Below are 23514 nucleotides of genomic sequence, written 5' to 3'. Positions count from 1 at the left end.
AAGTAGGTGTGGTGGGTATTGGGAGTACAGAAGGAAGGGGGCGTGAGTCATGGTCACATCAGGGTTGGGCAACTGGTGGCCCACATTTTTTGAAGGAACGCGGATACATTTCCAATAAGGTTGCCCCCGTTTAGGAACTCAGTCGGGGTCTCAACTTACTGTTGAGGGTTAGAATTGTAGAATACAATAGGTGCAATTTCGAAATTTGGTTGTGCATCAGCAGGTTTTCTAGGAGCACCAACCAGGATGACAAAGCCAAAGGGGAGCGCTGGCTGGCTGAGAGCAGGGGTTGCTGGGAGAATGCTGGGGAGAGGGGACTGAAGTCGTGATTGGTAACAGTCCCTGTTGAGTAGAGCTGGCTAACAGCTGCTTCTTATATGGCATGGCCTGCTATAAATGTGACGAAAGGACAGTCTGTTGACATTTAGTAAAGGCCACCAGACTCAGGAAAGACACTTCTGTGATGACAATATGTCATGTGTCGCTTGGTTGTTTAAGTAACTGCTTCATGCAGACAGAGATTGGGGTGACCACCAGTGTGAGAGAGAGGTGAGTGTTGTCGTGACAGACACAAAGCGTGGTGACAGACACAAAGCGTGGTGAGTGTGATCCATGCAGCGCTTCACATGCAGAGGCAGCAAGCATACGTTACCAGGGTGACCCAGCGAGCTACAGTGCTAGAGGGATAAGACTCATGTCAATACAGTCAGTGTCCCTGAGAGCAGAACAGCGGATGGATGGTCAAATGTCACATTTCTGACTGCACAGGAAGGCAGACGGAGTGGACAGAGCAAAGATCTTTAAATACAGATCATCTCCAAGTGCAGAGAGAAAGGATCAAACCAATATGTTCACTATGACAACATTACAACAGGCTTTTCCACTCAAAAAGCAACCACACTCCAAGATAAAGCCGATGCTGAGTGAGTTGCAGCATATGCAGTAGCCAAACGTAATCTCTAAATCAAATAGAAAATATTAGAGATCATTTCATAACACCGCAAGATAGGATAAGACCCATATATTAATATTGGAACAACATGTTAACATCATTACAAATGTCCTCTAGCCTATGTCAGCAGCATATTCAGTAGAGTGGGCTTGTTTTCAAATCTCCACTCTTATTTTCAAGTCCTACCACCAGCAGACAGAAGGGGGCGTACAATACATTGAGTCTGATAGATCAGCTGAGACTGAATAATGGTCTTAATATCCAATGCATTTCCAACTCAATGATAGACCTGGCCTCCACAATCACCCGACCTCAACCCAATTGAGATGGTTTGGGATGAGTTGGACCGCAGAGTGAAGGAAAAGCAGCCATCAAGTGCTCAGCATAATGTGGGAACTCCTTCAAGACTGTTGGAAAAGCATTCCAGGTGACTGCCCCATGAAGCTGGTGGAGAGAATGCCAAGAGTGTGCAAACCTGTCATCAAGGCAAACAGTGGCTACCTTGAAGAATCTAAAATATATTTGGATTTATTTAACACTTTTTTGGTTACTACATGGATTCCATATGTGTTATTTCATAGCTTTAATGTCTTCACTATTATTCTACAATGTAGAAAATAGTAAAAAATAAAGAAAAACCCTTTAATGAGTAGGTGTGTACAAACTTTTGACTGGTACTGTATATAAAACATTTTAAAATCAAGCTTGGTTCTTAGAACCGGGGTTACATCAGTGACCGCGAGACGCGGATGTAATAAAACAGAGCGGTTTGTGTTTTCTTCCTACAAATGTGTCTCTTTCCTTTGAACCGTTTAAGCTACAAAAGCTCAGGAACACGTCTTCTGTTTCCCTCTAAAATGCCCACAAGCTGCGCAGGACTCATTAGAACAGAGGAGACAAGACCAGGCACTAAATCTGAATAGGGGAAAAATAACAATCAATGATGTTCTTCTCTAAACTGAAGATTATAGATTATTAACTTCCCAATACTTTTCTGATGAATTTCAGTCATTTCAAACCATACTTCCTTCAGATTGAAATACTGTCAAAAGTACTCAAGATTTTTAAGACTGTAATAGCCCCAATTAAAAAGTAAACATTGGCCGTTGATTAATTTTTGACATTTCTCACTTTTTTTTATTATATCAAAATGGGGTCGCGGGCCAAAACAGTTTGGGAACCCCTGGTTTACAGGCAGTATGCTGTCGACGACAGGTCTGAGAGCGAACACACAGGTCTTGCATACAGGTTTAATGATAAACATAATGCAAGCCTAAAGGTAATGAATGAAATACTGATGCCGTTGTAAGAGAAACCCCTAGATCCCCCCTAGCCTAGCTTCTCTGTGCCAGTCAACAAGAATTGTGCCCGAGTGTCAGTCATGCCACAGCGGGGTAGCCGACAGCTGGCAGGAGAATACCCACACACGGTGTGCCAGGTTGGATCACACCCTGTGGGAGGAGGTGCCAGCTGGGCCTCTATTCTGCCAGTTATGGAGTCACCGAAGCAGGGCCATGAGACAGGGATTGGGGGTTAGGGGGAGGTTACAGGGCACCCAGGACATGTGTTGGCCCCTCCTCTCTGACTTGACACAAAGCAGAGGCTCCAGATGCGCGTGTGTGAGTGAGTGAGTGAGTGTGAGAGTGAGAGTGAGAGGTAGTATCTCACTGACAGAGGCCGGTCACAGCTTGAGCTGAGAGAGAGGAGGAGAAAGTTAAAAAATATATATGATCAGGCAGAGGGAAAACAAAACGCCACCTGCTTTTCTGGAGATGCGGAGAGAGCCCTGGAGAGAGAAAGACAGACTGAGTGGCTGAGTCTGGCCTTATGTGAACTGCACTAAACAAAGACCACACCGCAGAAGAAAACACTTGAAAATAAAAAGCCTCTGTGGAAATAAACCACAGAGGCTTTGTCGGTTTGGGATTTGACAACTTGTTTCTTCCTGCTTCCCCTATGTGTTTTTGGCCTAAATTAAGGATCTCTTGTTCTTGGTTTCTCTCGGTCTCCCTCTCTTTCCCTCCCTCTCTTTCTGCTGCAGGGACATGGCACAACCACACACAAAGGAGCATGCCGTCTCGCATCTGTGACACATGTCAACTGTTTTGTCATCCAAAGCTTTTTAAAGAGATTTACTCCATACTGTTAGATGCGGGCTACTTCAGAAGAACATGTTTTATATTATTATTCTCCATTCTAGTGGTGTGGCCAGTGCTGTTTGTTCCATGGCTGTGAGTCTGACAACATATGATCGTATTAGCCATGGCTGGCCTCTCTGTGCCGGAGCAGAGCAGAGCGGAGGGTGAGCAGCATGAATCAGACCTACCCTGAGCCGCCTCCTTCCCTCCACACTAGCCAACTGCACACAGAGGTCCATGTGAGACGGCAAACCAACAGACGTTCTCATGCTAACATAAAGGAAAGCCACACACACACACACACACGCACACACGTCCTGGTCATACAAAGGGCAGAGTTGACTGATGGGCAGCTACAATCAAGACAAGGATAAGTACATTATGTAAGTCAAGTGTGTGTGTTAGTGTGTAGGTATCCCTGGAGAGAACATTCAATATGAACCCAGTATGAACAGACAGTCATAGATTCCACAAAGGTACAGTACATGACAAATGTGTCTTTCTCCTAGTCTAGACTCAAACTGAAGTTTTTCTGTGCCCTTTGAAATGCTCAACAGAACACTAACCAGGAACATGTGGAGATCAGTCCTAATCTCTGCCCTGTTGTGATGCCAGTCATACTCACTCACACTAGAATTTTCCAGTTCCGGAAGAGAAGAAACTTGTGTAGGGCTACTGGCTGAGATGCTAACACGGAGCGACCTCTGGTTAGTGACGCACTCGCGCAGCGCGAAGGCTAGGCGGGGTTACGTCACTCTCCCCCCCCGAGGGGGCGGGGGATGGAGGGGCAAGGCGCTGTTGCGGCCACAGGTTGCCGGCATTGCTACACGCGACTACTCGCAGTACACACACAGAATTGTAAATCTCCGTTTCTCATTCAGTGCACACATATCAAGAGAAAAAGACACAGGTACGAGGCAAGATAATCTCAAATAAAGATAGTCAAGATGCACATCTCTGCTTTCTCCAGCATCTCGCTCTCTCTCCCCCACTGGTCTCAAGGAAGGACAACAGGAAGAGGAGCCGCTGCTTTTGCAACAGCTAATGAGGATCCTAACAAAATACCAAATACCAAGCAGCAGCTGATTCTACAGCACAAAACCAAACATATACTACATGTGATTATGCTTCCAAGAGAATGAACAGAAAAGCAACCTGCCTATCACATGGACAGATACCCTCCTCAGTCTCAAGCATCTAATATCCGTATGGCAGTGGAGAAAGGAATGATGAGGGAGATAGGAGCGAGAAAAGGGGCTAGTGTCGGATGTGATGTGTGGCAATAGACAGATGTACACAAGGGCTGAGCTGAAGCCAGTGTGAACGCTAGCAGTGTGTCCGCGGCAAGCAAGACCTCCCCTCCTCAGACAAGCTGGCCACTCCGATAAGGCAGCAGTCTTTAAAAAAAATACATCACATTGCCATTCAATATTAGGTCTCATACCTGGTGTGAAACACAGCCTGACTGAAATTTCACCCGGGTCTCTTTTTAGGTTCTCTGGTATTATTTTCAGGACACTGTAGGTCTACTGCAAGCAGTGTGTATATTAGTGTGTCTTTAAGTCGGTGCCACTGCCATCTCATTCGCTCTCTATAGAGTGTAAAGCTGGGGAGCTGACTGCGTGACGGTGACTGTGTCTGTGTTCATATTTACAGCAGTAAGCCAACCATCTGAAGGTACATTCTGTTAGACAGGTGACCTATATTGGAGACCGAGGACTGTTAGACATGCAGCATTGAAATACTTCATCATGAGCAGCACGTACCTTGCAAATACCACCACTATCAGACAGAAGGGTTTTTCTATAGAAAACATTGTTTTTAAAATAGGAGCCAGAGAACAACAATAAGCAAGGAATGATGACTAAGTGTTATATTTTAGTCCCCAAATCAATATTAACAGACAAATCTAGGTTATCTAGGTCAGTCTGGGTGAGAGGGGCTCCCTGCGGCACAATCAAACTTCCATGGATGTGGAAAAGGAGTTAATTGAATGCAGACCATTCCATTGACCATATTGGCACACATTCAACAAATCTGGATATTCGTAACAGGGCCACAACGTGGTTACTTAAGTCCAATTTGGATATATGTGGCTGTTATCGCTGCAAAACATTTAGAAGCTGTCCCTTTTCAGGTTTAAAAGAAGTGATTGCTAAATGCTAACTCCTGTTCGTATAAGCTGGTAGCATAGTTAGCATTCAGAAATTGGTGGTGGTAGTCAAAGTCGTTTTTAACTGTAATGCAGCTGATTGGTGACGATGACATGAACAAGTGTTGGGGCAATGAGGAGTTTCGGGATCTTTCCCACATGCGTTTTCACGGCAGTTCCATTGTTTTGGTCGAGTTTGTTTGACCTCTTTACCGCATCTATGATGAATCGCTTTTCCTTATTGGGGCACTATTGGAATATCATCAAAGTGGCAAGCCCATTGGAGACGTTAACACTGAGCGCGTTGCTGTATCAAAGCTGAATAAACATTAGAGCTGGGCAGCACGGGGCCATGAGGACAGAGAGAGGGGGCTGTTGGAGCGGTGTCCAGGCTGAGCTACGGCGCTTCCCTGAGGGAGAGAGCCTGCACTTAAACGCCCTCCTCTATAAATCCATGCCCATGCCCACAACTGCCCCTACCATCTCTAGCTAGCTAACTTCGGGGCCGTGTTCCACTGGGTCAGTCACCGCTGCTGCATGACCAATCAGCCGTGGCACGGTTACCATGACAACGTCCCGCCTCTCCCTTGCTCTCTTCCATAGTGGTACAGACTCACATGCAGAAAAACAGAGAGAGGGAGATAGACACACACACACACTCAGCAGAGAGCACACTCTGCCTGACATTGATGTAAAGACACACACACACACACTCAGCAGAGAGCACACTCTGCCTGACATTGATGTAAAGAGACAGGTACACAGAGAAGCTCCCTCTCCTTGTAAGACGTTTCTATGGTTCTAACAACACAACTGAGATGGTAGGAACTGGAAGGCTCCGTGGGGGGACCCAGAGAGAGATCCCCAGTCACATGATGCCATCACAATAACCACCAATGTGACCACTGCCAGAGCATCCATCCATGTTTCTGATTTACAGTGTATTCATTACAGCTTATCCATTATTTAGTTCTGCTGTGGCCAGGTACTGGACCCGATACTACTGTATTCCAAAACCAACAGAGAAGCTAACCTCCACAGATGGCAACTGGTCAGTCTGTCAACTAAACCACATATAAAAATGTTTGCATTAAGAAGAGCATTAATTATACTTGTTTGATGGTCTCAACACCATGATGCAGTTTTTGGTAAAACATATTCTGCATGTCGCTTTAAGGCACCCAAAACTAAGACGCTTAAATTAGCACTGAGGAAATGTGACAATTTCAAAGAGTTTAATTTCAAGATGCTTGCCACAAAACACAAGCTTTGAACTCTCAACACTCCAGTGATGGTGTTAGCCTCAATTTGCTGTGAATGTGACATTGCCTCTGTCATTAGGCTAGATTGAATGTTAATGGTGCTTCTACACATACAGCAGGACGTAAATGACCCTCGACAAACAAGAGCATGTACATGTCTAGTGCACAAAGTAAAACGTAAACAGCAACACCAAGGAACAGGCACAGGTCAGAAATGACTCAGGACACACAGCACCTACGTCACTAAAATCTCATCGTAACGATGGATAAACATGCATCCATTCCAAGTTGTGGTTCTGTCCTAGGGCTGTGCGGTGACCGTATCACCTCAGCAAAATTCCACATGACTGTTAAGCCACGGTAATCTCCTCTTATGCACTCTGGACATGCTTTGGTAGTACCCGACTTGCTAACTACCATCAGGTCCTAATTGCCTGGTCCTCAGGGCTCTATTGTCCCTCCATCAGGTCCTAATGGCCTGGTCCACAGGGCTCTATTGTCCCTCCATCAGGTCCTAATTGCCTGGTCCTCAGGGCTCTATTGTCCCTCCATCAGGTCCTAATGGCTTGTTCCTCGGGGCTCTATTGTCCCTCCATCAGGTCCTAATGGCCTGGTCCTCAGGGCTCTATTGTCCCTCCATCAGGTCCTAATGGCCTGGTCCACAGGGCTCTATTGTCCCTCCATCAGGTCCTAATGGCCTGGTACTCAGGGCTCTATTGTCCCTCCATCAGGTCCTAATGGCCTGGTCCTCAGGGCTCTATTGTCCCTCCATCAGGTCCTAATGGCCTGGTCCTCAGGGCTCTATTGTCCCTCCATCAGGTCCTAATGGCCTGGTCCACAGGGCTCTATTGTCCCTCCATCAGGTCCTAATGGCCTGGTACTCAGGGTTCTATTGTCCCTCTAACCACTCTGACATCAATGCAAATGCAATGGGAAATCACATCATAAGGCCTAAAATACCTCTAAAACTCACCTTAGTGTGATGATCAGTTTGAAGAAAGAAGTTCAACAGCAGGTTGAAACAGTGTAAAACATGGTTGTGGTGGATGTTGTTTCAAAGCCTAACACAACAACAGCGCTTTCTAAGGTGATGATTCATTCAAAACACCCAGTGCTTATGCATTTGAGTAGAGAGCATTAGAGACGATGCATGCTAATGCATAGGCTTATGAGCCCAAGCCCGAAATACAATTCTACCGCATATTACGCAGGGCAGAAAAACATATAACAAAACTGATTTAAGGTGTCTTTGGTACATACTTAAAGAAATTTGAGTAATCTCCTTTGAGTGTGGACTGTATTATCATGCATACTGGCTGGACTGGTTACCTTCTGCTACGCTGTAAAATGTCTATCCATGAGTCTGGGAGAGAACATATAGCCCGAGGCCATGCTGTTGGTTCATTGATTGTGCAGTGCGGTTTACAGTTAGCCTACAATTATTGAATTCGTATTTGATTTTGTTCAGCCTAGTAATAGTGATTTTTTAAAATATTTTCCTAATCAAATTGGGTGACACATTCCCATTAGCTATATAGAATATCTCACCACCATGTGTTTCCATCTCCTCCTGTCTCTCTCCTTTATTCCGTTCTCCAGCGCGCAGGGGGGCTGTCAACAGTTTAGCGAAATATGGTTTTGTTGAGAAAACATGTTAATATCGATGTTCCCCAACAGATTTCACCTGGTTTCCCAAATGAAGCCCTGGTTAGCTGCAGGAACAAGGTTGGAGCCCCCATGGCATAGAGTTTGGGCAGAATATCCCGTGTCTTGCAGAGAGAGAGAGAGAAGGCTCCTCAAACAGTGGTTGATGTGTGGAGTGAAATAAATGGTGTTATATTTCATTCTCAGCTGCTCATATTAAACACAGGCTACGTTATAAAACCAAAGTAGCCTACCGGCATCATTGAAAAAAGGACTCGCAGGTAAGGGTGCGGCCTCCATTCACTATTCAAGTGAATGCAGGTGACATGTCTTTTCCCCCCTGCCCATTTGATAAAGGGCCATTCTAAATAAATAATGGATTTATTGTGATGGTGTATATTCAATTGGTTTATTAGACTTTTTTAAATGTAGATGTTCCAAAGACGCATCAGCGGCTTGTACGTGTGGAGACCTGGAGATGCTAAACGTGTTTATGTTAATTAACGGCAATTACCATGACACTGGCAGTCTTTTGCCTGACAATAATCGGCTGACAAGATGTCATGACCGTCACATCCCTATTCTGTCCCCAGGGGATTCATTCATATTCATGACTAATGAGGATGATCCCAAAGAGACGTACATCAAAGTTCTTCAACGTCATGTGACTGTGTAAACAGAAAAACGGACTATAGAACAACAGCAGCAACAGTAATAACATCGCAAATTCACCTTTAACAATTACTTCTCAGTAACCAGAAGGCAGGGGTGAAAGTAGAATGAATGTATTCCAAGTATGGACCTCAAAAATGTTTTATGGGCCTAATCATATAATTACAAATACTGTATAATATTTGTATGATCTCTGTGGGCCTAGTTGTATAGATGTATCATTTAAAATGTATTACCTTTTATCGTGGCATAAACCCAACCGGTCATGATGTTTTCATCTGTTTGTCAAACATTCACTTCAGAAGGCTCCTTTACTAGGCTACCCGCGCACGTTCATCCACTCACAACATATTTCCAGCCTCCAAACATTGGTGAATGGAAAGAGACATCTGTTACACAAAACACATTCAATTGTAAGGACATTTAGCGATTGTCATTAGGCCATCATTTATGCTGTCGGCCACTGCTGTCGGCCACTCATCTCTGCCGTGGCAAAATGTCAGTGTTCTGGTCGAACTACAATGCATTTTGGAGTGTAGGATATACAGTACCATTCAAAGTTTGGACACACCTACTCATTCAAGGGTTTGTCTTCATTTTAACTATTTTCTACATTGTAGAATAATAGTGAAGACATCAAAACTATGAAAAACTATGTTGTAATAACCATGTAATAACCAAAAAAAGTATTATTTTATTTTTGATATTCTTCAAACTAGACACCCTTTGCCTTTGACAGCTTTGCACACCCTTGGCATTCTCTCAACCAGCTTCATGAGGTAGTCAGCTGGAATGCATTTCAATTAACAGGTGTGCCTTGTTAAAAGTTAGATTTGTGGAATTTCTTGCCTTCTTAATGCATTTGAGCCAATCAGTTGTGTTGTGACAAGGGGTGGTATACAGAAGATAGCCCTATTTTGTAAAAGACCAAGTCCATATTATGGAAAGAACAGCTCAAATAAGCAAAGAGAAACGACAGTCCATCATTACTTTAAGACATGGTCAGTCAATATGGAAAATTTCAAGAACTTTGAAAGTTTCTTCAAGTGCAGTCGCAAAAACCATCAAGAGCTATGATGAAACTCGCTCTCATGAGGACTGCCACAGGAAAGGAAGACCCAGAGTTACCTCTGCTGCAGAGGATAAGTTCATTAGAGTTACCAACCTCAGAAATTGCAGCCCAAATAAATGCTTCACAGATTTCAAGTAACAGACACATCTCAACATCAACTGTTCAGAGGAGACTGTGAATCAGGCCTTAATGGTCGAATTGCTGCAAAGATACCACTACTAAAGAACACCAATAATAAGAAGAGACTTGCTTGGGCCAAGAAACATGAGAAATGGACATTAGACCGGTGCAAATCTGTCCTTTAGCCTGATGAGTCCAAATTTGATATTTTGGGTTCCTACCGCCGTGTTTTGAGAGACGCAGAGTAGGTGAACGGATGATCTCTGCATGTGTGGTTCCCACCGTGAAACATGGAGGAGGAGGTGTGATGGTGTAGGGGTGCTTTGCTGGTGACATTGTCAAGGCACACTTACCCAGCATGGCTACCACAGCATTCTGCAGCGATACGCCATTCCATTTGGTTTGCGCTTAGTGGGACTATCATTTGTTTTTCAACAGTACAATGACCCAAAACACACCTTCAGGCTGTGTAGGGGCTATTTGACCAAGGAGAGTGATGGAGTGTTGCATCAGATGACCTGGCCTCCCCAATCACCCAACCCAATTGAGATGTTTGGGATGAGTTGGACCGCAGAGTGAAGGAAAAGCAGCCAACAAGTGCTCAGCATATGTGGGAACTCCTTCAAGACTGTTGGAAAGCATTCCCCCATGAAGCTGGTTGAGAGAATGCCAAGAGTGTGCAAAGCTGTCTTCAAGACAAAGGGTGGCTACTTTGAAGAATCTAAAATCTAAAATATATTTTGATATGTTTAACACTTTTTGGGTTACTACATGATTCCATGGGTTATGTCGTAGTTTTGATGTCTTCACTATTATACAATGTAGAAAATAGCAAAAATAAAGAAAAACCCTTGAATGAGTAGGTGTGTCCGAACTTTTGACTGGTACTGTAAATCAAATCCACCCGTTTTCAAATCCATTTGCTCATTGTTCATGCCTTTGACATGCGGTAATGATCAAAATTATTGTAATAGCCTACAATTTGTTGACATTATTGTTTAATTATCGTGACAGGCTCATGTTTTACCGGTACGGCATACCCCCACTATTTATTTTGCCGGGACACCGTACCACCTTACCCCTGCGGTGGTGAAATTATCTAGAGAAAGAACCCCAAGAAATCAAAAGAAATGTGCCCAGAAAAAGTAAAAAAGTCAGTGTCCAGTTCTCTTATCTTTGAAACAGACCGGCAGTGCAAGCTCAGCATCAAACCCAAGCATGGCGAACAGCTGGTGCACAACTAGCTGTGTGCATACTTTGGAAGCAGGAAAGAGCATAATAGCGAGCGAGCGAGCGGTGTCTGTCTGTCTGTCTGTCTGTCTGTCTGTCTGTCTGTCTGTCTGTCTGTCTGTCTGTCTGTCTGTCTGTCTGTCTGTCTGTCTGTCTGTCTGTCTGTCTGTCTGTCTGTCTGGGTACACACCTTGGCATTAATATGTAGGTCAAAGGGCCCACAGCGTTTCAACTCTTTGTGCTCTACAGAGGAGCTCTAGGAGGGAAGATAATGAGGCAATGGTATTTCACTCACATACAGGCAATGAATGACAGTCAGTTGCAAAAATTTATCAAAATAAATTAACAGAAATATGAACAAAGTTGAGTTAATGAATGAACAGGTGTTTATGAACAGGCATAGTAGTGAAGAGAAATGACACGGAATGTGATGGCAATGGATCAAAGAAATACATTAACATGGCTGCAAACTGGGAGTCTAATACACTCAAATGTCTCTGAAGTACTATTGGTAAGTACTACAGTGATGGTAAACTTATGGCTATGATTTAATTTGTTCCATTGCCTCATAATGGGTCATTTCTTCCCAAATGGTAAAGATACTGAGATCACAGACAGGACAGGTTAAAGACTGAAGGTGCTTCTGGTGGTTGTGCAGTTAGCAGTCTCTACACACCATGCCTGGTTTTAACACATTACAACATAAACAGATAAATCAAGACACATTCACTTGGCTGGCGTCTAGTCACTTCAACACAAATATTAGTGCATTTGAACTCATGCTGCAATGCAGTTAATGTGTATGGTCTTGCACTGAAAAAAACAAGCTATGCCATACTGTATTCTACAAAATGCAATTCTCAAAGAAAGGCAAATGGTTTCGGCAAACCACAGACAGAGCGAGTCGAGTAAGACTGTCCACATTGTACTTAGTTAAAAATCAATGCTATAGAAAGGAGCTCAGCGAGGTCAAAAGTGTAAATGAATGATGAGCTGTATAGGCCAGATCTCGCTCTTTAAAACTGCATGTGACTAACAGGAACAGGAAGTAACACTAGAGTTCACTGACTAGTTAGTGAGTTGTGAAACGTTAACTGCACAGACCTGTTCCTTCCTTCTCATACACAGATCAGATTGATAAAAAAAACAAAGCATTGCTACTCTGAGCAGAGGAAGACTGATTCATTGAGGCGTGGGAAAGGGGAACATGGATAGTGAAAAGGGAGCTACAGGTAGTAGGGGGAAGTCAGACCTGCTCGTTGAGTTTGGGGTGTGAGGGGCCTTGGTGAATGAGTAGCCTGACGATCCTTTGGTCCCCCTTCCATGCGGCCAGGTGCAGGGGGTAGCAGCCCTTATTGTCAGCGATGTTGGTCAAGGCCTCGTTACGTAGCAGCGCCTCCACTACCTCACTGCGGATGGGACAAACGGGGTCAGAAGAGTTGTACATGTTCATTATGTAGGTGATGTTGACAGTAAACTGTGTTAACCACATAATTATAGCATTTCAGGGATCAACATTAATGCTTGTCCTCTTGCCAGGGGCAAGTAAAACACATTGTTGGACAAGCAGATTATAGATTTAAGTTGTCCAAATGAACATGTAAAAAACGTGGATGCGATGTGTTGCACACTGTCCTCCCAATCTCTGCAGAGTGCATCGGCAAATAATTGTTGTAGGCCTGCATTGACAGGCACGACCGGTCTTTCAATCATGCAGTCACAAGATGCATTTTTTTTTAAATTAAAGCGAGCCTGGGGGAGGTAAAATAATTATAAACATCAAACAAACATATTGCGTAGTTTGGCTGGTTATCTTGCTGGTTATCTATTTAGGTATTAGCATGTATTCATCTTATTGTCATATCCAACGTCCGAAACAACTTTCCACAGTCACTTGTGTACAACCACAAATGGCCGTCACACAGTTGATACGGGTGTGCAGATTAAACTAATGCTGCATACTCCGGTTGTAAAACACTCAAAACTGGGTGAAATAATTCTGACACCGTTGGAAAGCTGGGATTTTCCTCTATTCAATACTGGCCATGCAATTCTGACATCGTAAAAAATAAATAATCTTAGAATAGCCTATTTGACAAGTAACTCATATGCTGTCAAGATCTCCCCTGAAAATGTCATATTCTAGCTATACAAAACAGGTAAACATGTCTTAGTTAGCTACCTTCCTTTAAAGTCACCCACCTCAGCCATTTGATACCTTGTTCATTGAATGATGGAATTACTTTATAAAGACAAAAAAAAGTATTGGGTTGTAACTGTAATGTTGCAGGGTGGCCAACCATCCTCCAGGAGAGGTACTGGGTGTGCAGGCTTTTGCTCCAGCCCTGCACTAACACATTGTAAAGAATCATCTGCTTAAGAGTCCCTTGATAAGCTGACTCGGGTATGTTTAAGCAGGGTTGGATCAAAAGCCTGCAGACCCAGTAGCTCTCCAGATGAAGGGTTGACAACATACATTTTATACAGTAGCCTATCAGCACAGTATTTTACTTTGTGGGGTGGCTTGCTCAAGGCCACAACGGCAGGAGATATAATACATGGGATCAGAGACCAACAGCCTTGCATTGTCAATACCAGTGATAATAATGAATTGTAATTTGGGAAGTGGTTCCTTGCTGAAACAAACTTTTCAGTCACCGTTTTGGCCCATGGTGTTACAGATTTGTTTTAAATTGTTGGACAGGTGATATTTCAGACAAGTAAAAAAATAAATAAATCTGTCCTACTTGCCCATGGACAAGTGAAAAAAAAAAAGCTAATGTCAAGCCCTGCATTTCACACAGGGTGGCCCCAACTCACATCAATGGCAATCAATCTAAACTCCCATGACAAAAGAACAGGACTCGCTATAGACCGACCTGTGTCCATTTAGGGCAGCATGGTGTAGAGGAGTGTATCCAGTGCTGTCCACACAGTTTACATTAGGACCCCTCCAGATACTGTGGAGAGAAAGAGGGAACATTAGATCATGTAACAAAGGTCACTGTATAATTCAGGTGAGGGAAGAGCTTAATTACTCCTTTCAGGAACGGGGAGTTTTTCAGGATAAAAATAATTCCAAAACGGAGCTAAGCAAAGGCAAAATCCTAGAGGGAAACCTTGTTCAGTCTGCTTTCCACCAGACACTGGGAGATGAATTCACCTATCAGCAGGACAAGAACCTAAAACACGAAGCCAAATCTACACTGGAGTTGCTTATCAATAAGACAGTGAATGTTCCTGAGTGTCCGAGTTACAGTTTTAACTCATGGCAAGACTTGAAAATGGTTGTCTTGCAATGATCGACAACCAATTTGACAGAGCATGAATAACTTTTTAAAGAATGGGAAAATATTGTACATTCCAGTTGTGCAAAGTTCTTAGAGACTTACCCAGAAAGACTCACAGCTGTAATCACTGCATAAGGTGATTCTAACATGCATTGACTCAGGAGTGTGACTGCTTATGTAAATTAGATATTTTTGTCTACCACTGCTAGAAGAAGAGATCTCAGTGACTTTGAAAGAGGGGTCTTTAAGGAGCATAGGGGGTATAAAGTGTGTGTGTGTGTGTGTGTGTGTGTGTGTCAGTCACCAGATCAACCCAATTAAACACTTAAGAGAGATTCTGGAGCAGCGCCTGAGACAGCATTTTCCTCCACCATCAACAAAACACCAAATGATGGAATTTCTCATGGAAGAATGGGGTAGCATCCCTCCAGTAGAGTTCCAGACACTTGTAGAATCTATGCCACGGTGCATTGAAGCTGTTCTGGCGGCCCAATGCCCTATTAAGACACTATGTTAGTGTTTCCTATATTTTTCCAGTTACCTGTACGATCCACAATGTTATCTCCCTGCTGAATGAGATCTGAGTGTATTCCCACACAGCCAGAGGGAGGGCCTAGGAATACTAGGTGGGTGAGGCTGAACAAAACTGATAACGTCCCAGCCCCAAGCTGTATTGTTGTGTACCATGGTTCACAGCCTAGCTCAGCCCAGTCCAGCTCAAACCCAGGTGGGAGGCGTTTCCTAAGGAATTCTACCACAGGACTGAGGGAGAGGGAAAGGAATGAGGAAGCATGGGCCAAGCCAGCAGCACTAGGCAGTGGAGGAGGGAGGGGGTTGGTACAGTATGTACACACAAACACTAACACAGCAGGAGGGCAGCAAGGTTGGTGTCACAGGTCAGTGTCCACAAAGCCCCCTTTACATCAACAAACATACAAGTGCAAACCATACCGAGTTACTCATGTTTGCCTAGAGCAAACATAGGCCTATCAGGAACATAGTATCTTAATTCAGTCATTACCTACATAGCCCTGGAAAACACTCCTATACCATAATAAAACATCTCTGTTCAGCCTCAGTGCTGTGGAATAGCCAGTTATCCAATATTTGTGCAACACAATCTGAAAATGACCTCATTTCGGTATGTGCATAATTAGTCCATTAACGGCATTATCAACCCACCCTTTGATCACTTCGTCCCCCCCACTGCATCAAATGTGGTTAGAGAGCTTTTATTGAAGGGTCTGGACTGGGGGATATACAGGCTAAAATGGTATATAGCTGTAGATCTGTCATCCACTTACAACTGAACTCAGCTGTCAGCTGAGATGGTTTGTTTCTTTTAATCAGCGGATAGAGAGACAGAGAGAGGGAGTAATTAAACAGGCAAATGGAAGCCTGGGTCCTGGGAGAATAGAATGCCATGCCAGCAGTAGGCCTACAGTACCACTGGGAAGTGACTGCACAGTGAGAACATTCTAAATGAACCATGTGAAAAGAAAATTCCAGCACAGCACTGGAAAAACAATGGTCAGAGAGGAGAGATGGGATGGCTCACATGAATAGAAATGAGAAGGAGATGGCTCACAAGAAGACAGCACACTGAAGAGGAAACTAGAGAGGGATTGTATCAAGAGTAGGGATGATGATGATGCTGCTGCAGCACCACACTAACATTTAATCTAACATTTGACCCAGATAAAAAGGGAAACAGAGTTCACATAACATTAATCCATATCATACATGCGCACATAACCTGAAAAAGTAACGGAGGGCACGCATACACACTTTACAGTGCTGACATGATGCTTAATCTCAGGAAGGTCTTACGAATGGGGCGATGATGGTGACAACATCACCATTGCCTGTGGAGAGGGGGGGGGCACAAGGCAGTAGGAGGACACGGACAACAGGAAGCCCCCCTTCAACCCTTCACAGCTCCACACTGGCATCGCTTTGATGAGCCCCTTTCGTTTTTGTCACTTGGCTGTAACGGTCGCTTTTGCCCCCTAAAATAAAGCTCCCATAATAACTCTGAGAGCAGTCTGCAATAACCCAGTCGGAGAAGTCTCATTAAATAAGTGTCTCTCCATTCTATCCTCCAGAACAATACAGGCCGAAGCTCTGTACCAGGAAGTAGAGAATCTGTAAGATGAGCCCTTCCCTATATAGTGTTACATCAGCAGTCCTTACCATCGCCTAATCAACCCCAATTGCAGGCATGTATGGACCTATAGGCCTGCTACAAGCATCTCAGTCAGCAGGAGAGGAAGATACCAGTGGCACAGTCTGCGGCACAGGCTAGTGCTATACTAGCAGAGGGAGCAAGGAGGATATAGAGGGATTTCAGAAAGTATTCATACCCCTTGACTTATTCCACATTGTGTTGTGTTACAGCCTGAACTCAAAGCGTATTACATGCATTTTTCAACCATCTACACGCAATACCCCATAATAACAAAGTGAAAACATGTGGAGAGAAAGTTGTATATTTTTGGAAATGAAATAAAGAAATCTAATTTACATAAGTATTCACACCCCTGAGTCAATACATTGTATAAAGATCTTTGGCAGCAATTACAGCTGTGACTTTTTCGGGGTAAGTCTCTAAGAGCTTTCCACACCTGGATTGTGTAACATTTGCCCACTATTCTTTTAAAAATTATTCAAGCTCTGTCAAATGTTTTGTTGATCATTACTAAACAACCATTTTCAGGTCTTGCCATAGATTATCAAGTAGATTTAAGTCAAAACTGTAACTCAGCCACTCAGGAACATTCACAGTCTTCTTGGTATGCAACTCCAGTGTAGATTGTGTGTTATTGTCCTGCTGAAAGGTGAATTCATCTCCCAGTGTCTGGTTTTCCTTTAGGATTTTGCCTGTGCTTAGCTCCATTCCGTTTAGTTTTTATCCTGAAAAACTCCCTAATCCTTAATGATTACAAGCACACACATAACATGATGCAGCCACCAGTATGCTTGAAAATATGGCGTGGTACTGACTAATGTGTTGTATTGGATTTTCCCCAACTATAACACTTTGTATTCAGGACAGTATTACTTTAGTGGCTTATTGCAAACAGGAAGTATTATTCTGTACAGGCTTCCTTCTTTTCACTCTATCAATTAGGTTAGTATTGTGGAGTAACTACAATGTTGTTGATCTCACAGCCATTAAACTCTGTTTTAAAGTCACCATTGGCCTGAGCGGTTTCCTTCTTCTCCGTCAACGGCGTTAGGAAGGACGCCTGTATCTTTGTAGTGACTGGGTGTATTGATACCCCATCCAAAGTGTAATTAATAATTTCACAATGATCAAAGGGGTATTCAATGTATTTTTTATTTTATCTACCAATAGGTGCCCTTATTTGCTAGGCATTGGAAAACCTTACTGGTCTTTGTGGTGTAAACTGTTTTTGAAATTCATTGCTATACTGGAGGGACCTTACATATAATTGTATGTGTGGAGTACAGAGATGATGTAGTCATTCAAAAATCCTGTTAAACACTTATTTCACACAGAGGGAGTCCATGCAACTTATTATGTGACTTGTTAAGCACATGTTTACTCGTAAACTTATTTAGGCTTAATATAACAAAGGTGTTGAATACTTATTGACTCAACACATTTCAGCTTAAAATTTTAAATGTATAAACATTTCTAATAGGGCTGTCCCCGACTAAAGAAAATGTTGGTCGACCGAGAGTCGACTGTTCTTTCAAACAATCGATTGGTAGACATTTTAAAATGTGTATTTTTCCATATATTTACACACCCTATGTGTTTTTAAAATATCAACTAGCCTATATGTAGGCTAATGAGTAGTTTTATGCTTTAAGCACACAGATTAAGACACTCAAATGACTCAAGAGGGAGAAAGAAATCAAGAAAACCAGAAGAAAAAACATGTTCCCGACCCTCCTCCTTGCTGCTGGCCTTTGCAGATTCTGCCATTATGCTCCTGAAGCTGCCAGTAATAGGCTACACTACGGGTCGGCAACCTTTTCCATTTGGAGTGCCAAATTATCTTACCATTTCTACTAGAGGTCGGCCGATTAATTAGGGCCGATTTCAAGTTTTCATAACAATCGGAAATCGGTATTTTTGGGCGCCGATTTGACGATTTTTTTATATTTATTTTTATATACCTAGGCAAGTCAGTTAAGAACACATTCTTATTTTCAATGACGGCCTAGGAATGGTGGGTTAACTGCCTTGTTCAGGGGCAGAACGACAGATTTTCACCTTGTCAGCTCGGGGGATCCAATCTTGCAACCTTACAGTTAACTAGTCCAACGCAATAACGACCTGCCTCTCTCTCATTGCACTCCACAAGGAGACTGCCTGTTACGCGAATGCAGTAAGCCAAGGTAAGTTGCTAGCTAGCATTAAACTTATCTTATAAAAAACAATCAATCATAACCACTAGTTAACTACACATGGTTGATGATATTACTAGATATTATCTAGTGTGTCCTGCGTTGCATATAATCTGACTGAGCATACAAGTATCTAAGTATCTGACAGTGGTAGGCAGAAGCAGGCGCGTAAAAACATTAATTCAAACAGCATTTTCGTGCGTTTTGCCAGCAGCTCTTCTTTGTGCGTCAAGCATTGCACTGTTTATGACCTCAAGCCTATCAACTCCCGAGATTAGGCTGGTGTAACCGAAGTGAAATAGGAGCGAGGAGAGGGACGGAAGCTATACTGTTATACTTGCAATACTAAAGTGCCTATAAGAACATCCAATAGTCAAAGGTTAATGAATTACAAATGGTATAGAGAGAAATAGTCCTATAATTCCTATAATAACTACAACCTAAAACTTCTTACCTGGGAATATTGAAGACTCATGTTAAAAGGAACCACCAGCGTTCATATGTTCTCATGTTCTGAGCAAGGAACTGAAACGTTAGCTTTCTTACATAGCACATATTGCACTTTTACTTTCTTCTCCAACACTTTGTTTTTGCATTATTTAAACCAAATTGAACATGTTTCATTATTTACTTGAGGCTAAATTGATTTTATTGATGTATTATATTAAGTTAAAATAAGTGTTCATTCAGTATTGTTGTAATTGTCATTATTTAAAAAAAGAAATAATAAGAAATACATTATTTTTTTTATTTTTTAAATTGGCCGATTAATCGGTATCGGCTTTTTTGGTCCTCCAATAATCGGTATCGGTATCGGCGTTGGAAAAACCATAATCGGTCGACCTCTAATTTCTACCGATCTGCGTGCCAGTTGTGTTTTCATGTGCACATTTTTGTGGAAGTTTCATTTAATTTATAATAAAGTATTAGCATCTCAAAATCATCATCATGTGGTATATAAAAATTCTAAAAGTAACTTCTATTGCCATTACCAGCTATTTAGGCTAAAATAGCCTAGATAAATCCAACAAATAAAAACATTGCAACCTGCAGGTAGAAAATATCTTGATAAAAATAAATATCCCATAAATCACATTGGCTATGCATGGCCTCTCTGCAAGGAATGTGCAACATTGTATCAACTATCAACTTGGTCGGCATGAAGCTCTTGCTAACAAACTTGCAACATTGTATAAAATATTCTGGGCACTCAGAGTTTCCCCAAACTCCAGACAGAAACAGCTGTAGACTATTTGCGCAAGGGATAAGAAGTAATCAGGTAGGCCTATTTTACAACGTTTCCACACAAGTGTAGCCTAGGTTGTGCGGTCCGCAAACAACTTGTCCATTCTGACAATGAGAACGGTAAAAGACTGTAATAATAATATATTGAATGCATTAAGAGAAATGACCTTAACCAAACAAACAGATTGCAGATTAGAACAGTAAATGTACTACTGGTAATACTAGTGTGCCATCCCCGCGGCCTCCACAATGGATTAGTCCACTGAGACAGGTGTGAATCAGACGGGTGTCTCGTGTGCCATAAAAAATAAAGTATATATATATATATATTTGCGACTGCTGGAATAATCAAATCTCGGTCGACCAACAGCCTATCGACCAAACAATTGACCAGTTGACTAAATGGGGTCAGCCATAATTTCTAAAAGCATAATTTCACTTTGACATTACGGGGTATTGTGTGTAGGCCAGTGACAAAAAATCTCAATTTATCCAATTTTAAATTAAGGCTGTAACACAAAAATGTGTAAAAAGTCAAGGGGTGTGAATACTTTCTGAAGGCACTTATAGTGGGGAAGTATATTATTCTGCCAGGGGAAGGAAATCCCCTAGAGGTCCAATGCAAATCCCTCCAGACCAGCACCCCAAGCACCTCAGCTAAGTAGTGAGGAGTACTGCACATTTCCAGTTTCATGCCCACTGAACATACCATGCACAAAAACCTAGCGGAAGAAAAAACTAAAATGTCAGCTCGCTAGTTGCTGTCCCAGATAATAAAATATTTTATATAACAGATTACTGCAAAAAATGCATAACCAAATTAGAAAAATGCTCTGGTCTTGTTGTACTGCCTGCATGATTACATACAGTATAGGCAAGGTCTGACTGCAAGCATGAAAGGCTGTTATAGAATGCAGGACAGACACTGACTGGAAGCAGTTTGAAATATAGCCTAAAATGTGGCAGAAAGAGGCCCTTCTACCGCAACTTCTAAGTGTAAGGCTCACCACCTCCCCTGCGCATCTTAACAGGGGCATGAGTCAGTGCTAGTGGCACTTGACAATACACTTCATCCCCTTATAGCTAGAGCGATTCAGGACCAACTGGACTGAGGGACAGTCAGAGCTTAAAGAAGCAAGGTGGCGGGGATAAAATGGAGTTGATTTGGTTGGAGTGGGGAGGGGTATGATGCATGGGAACTGACTTAAGAATTCCTCTTTGAAAGGAAAGAGCTAATCCCTAATATCCCTGAGGGAATATCAGCTTGATGAGGATGAAGTCTGAAAGAGATTCTGGGGGCTTTAATGTTGCACAAAGCTTGGCCAGTAAAAGGACGAATGATAATAATACCATTCCTCTCACTCTCTCTTGCATTCTTTGTGTTTAAGGAGAAGACTGATGAAGCTACTCTTGGACGCCCAAGACGTCTTCACGGACCCCATTCTCTGCCTTTATCCTCTGTGTCACTCTCCCAAAAACTCTAACGGAAATCCCTTTTTAGCCTCTGTTGCTGCTCTCTTTTTGCCATTTGTCTTTGTCTCTTTCGGATCCACTACGGCAGCATCTACAGTACTATGAGCCAAACAACCCTGTGGTTTTCAAGTTAGTAGCTATGTCAAAACAACTCCATTTCAACAGTATTACAACATGACAAGGTGACGTGGGGCAGTGGAAGGGGAAAGCAGCAGTCCTGGGACTTTAGGGACCTGATTGCTGTGCTGCTGGGTGGAAAGACCAGGTGAGGCTGAGCCCGTGTCAAATAAAAAGATTTGTCCTCAGGCCAATTAAGCAGTGCGACCACACAGCTAGGGATTAGCGGTGCAGCAGTACCCTGGGGCAGACTGTCCAGTGGTGCCTGGCGCATAGTGAGGGCACTGCCAGGGCAATTGGGCTTAATTAAGCAGAGGGACAGCTGCAGGTCGGGCATTGAGACCAGATGCGCCATTTGCCAGTAGCTCAGCAAGCCTCTCAGAGACAGTGTCCACTACCTGTACTGTACGGTCTCCAGTCCCCATTAGAGAGACTGGCACTTCTCTACCTGCCAATGTCCTAGCTCTCACAGTGGATTATACTGAATCACAATGACTTAATGATGTCAGGGCTGTAGCGTACAGCAGCTTGAGGTAAGACTGACAACTGCGCATGTCAGGGCTGAGTCATTCCATGTCATTTCAACAAGCCATGACACCCACCATCTCAGATTGTTCTGAAACGGTGTCTGTAGTTAGAAACAGGTGAGATCGGCATTACCAAAACATTATTTTGTTGAAATAAAATGTTATCTTGGAGAAATTAAGCTAATTGATTGCAGCCAAAATTAGCCATTTAAATGTATAGGATTCAGATAATAATAGTACGTAACATTCGGTTTGGACCAAACTTCTTCCTACCAATTAGTAAAACCCCAAGAAATGATCAAAAGCCACGCACGAACCCCCCTCACACAGGGCTCTAAAGTGTGACCATTTTAGTCGCATATGTTACTAAATATTTTGCTGTGCAACTCGCTGTTTTATATTAGGAGCACCAGTGCAACTATATATAAAAAACATCACCTATAATAATTGTTGTAATGATTAGGCTTCGCTGTACTGTTGTTCCCGAGTGCACTAGAGAAAATGGTCTCCGCCTAAAAAAAAATAACTCCTCAGACTAACCTATTAATATTCAAGCCATTATTGAAGGGTCAGTCCAACACCGCACAAGAGCGAGCGATTGAGCGAGCGAGAGACGATGGAACCACTGAGCACCATGGCTATAGTGCACACATTTTCCACTTCTCAAAACATAGGCCTACTGCTAATAAAGTTAAAGATGCACTATGCAGCTGATTAGGGATGGGTACTGAAACCCGGTATTAAACGGGCCCAGGGGCTAAATAATTAAAGACCGTAGTATCGATAAGCTCTGACGTTATTGGTTCTGCTTTCGGTACTGGAGAAATTAAGAAAATAAATGGCCTATTTATTATTGCTACATAAATGTTATATTGCACATTTTATCTCACCAACCATTTCTAATTTGCAATAAGATGAAGACATTCGTCTATGATGCATTTTCGCTATACCCAATCCAGAAGAGAGATCTCTCTGGCGCGGAGCTTGTGTCACACACACACACACACACACACACACACACACAAAAGATCCTGCTCTTAAATAGTGACGATGGCGGAGAGAACTAAACTTCAAAAGAGTCAGAGTCGATGCTGACAATGCTCGTTGCCACAAGTGCAACAAGACTTTTTCTTGTAAGGGCGGAAACACAAGCAATCTGTCGAAACATCTATCGAACGAGCACAGATTTCGACTGCGTGGCTCGTAGCTCCTCTCTCGTTGCCCGATCTACGTTAGGTAT

The 23514-nt window shown here is 42.9% G+C and overlaps 1 protein-coding gene across 4 annotated transcripts in view; it reads right to left on the bottom strand.

Moving 5' to 3' along the window:
• Nucleotides 1-23514, bottom strand: part of LOC120061187 (ankyrin repeat and SAM domain-containing protein 1A-like) — a 112866-nt gene that overhangs the window by 70782 nt on the left and 18570 nt on the right. For 3 of the 4 annotated variants that reach the window (XM_039010796.1, XM_039010794.1, XM_039010795.1), the window contains exons 2-4: nt 14122-14202; nt 12495-12651; nt 11433-11498 (exon numbers count right to left, since the gene is read on the bottom strand). In XM_039010796.1, the coding sequence (XP_038866724.1) occupies nt 11433-11498; nt 12495-12651; nt 14122-14202 (304 nt within the window). The remainder of the gene's footprint in view (nt 1-11432; nt 11499-12494; nt 12652-14121; nt 14203-23514) is intronic. The other variant, XM_039010797.1, reaches the window with a different exon arrangement.

The sequence above is a fragment of the Salvelinus namaycush genome, chromosome 16 (genome assembly GCF_016432855.1).
Source record: "Salvelinus namaycush isolate Seneca chromosome 16, SaNama_1.0, whole genome shotgun sequence".
Lineage (NCBI taxonomy): Eukaryota > Metazoa > Chordata > Actinopteri > Salmoniformes > Salmonidae > Salvelinus > Salvelinus namaycush.
The sequence above is the reverse complement of the archived record's forward strand: the minus strand, read 5'-3'. Positions and strand labels throughout refer to the sequence as shown.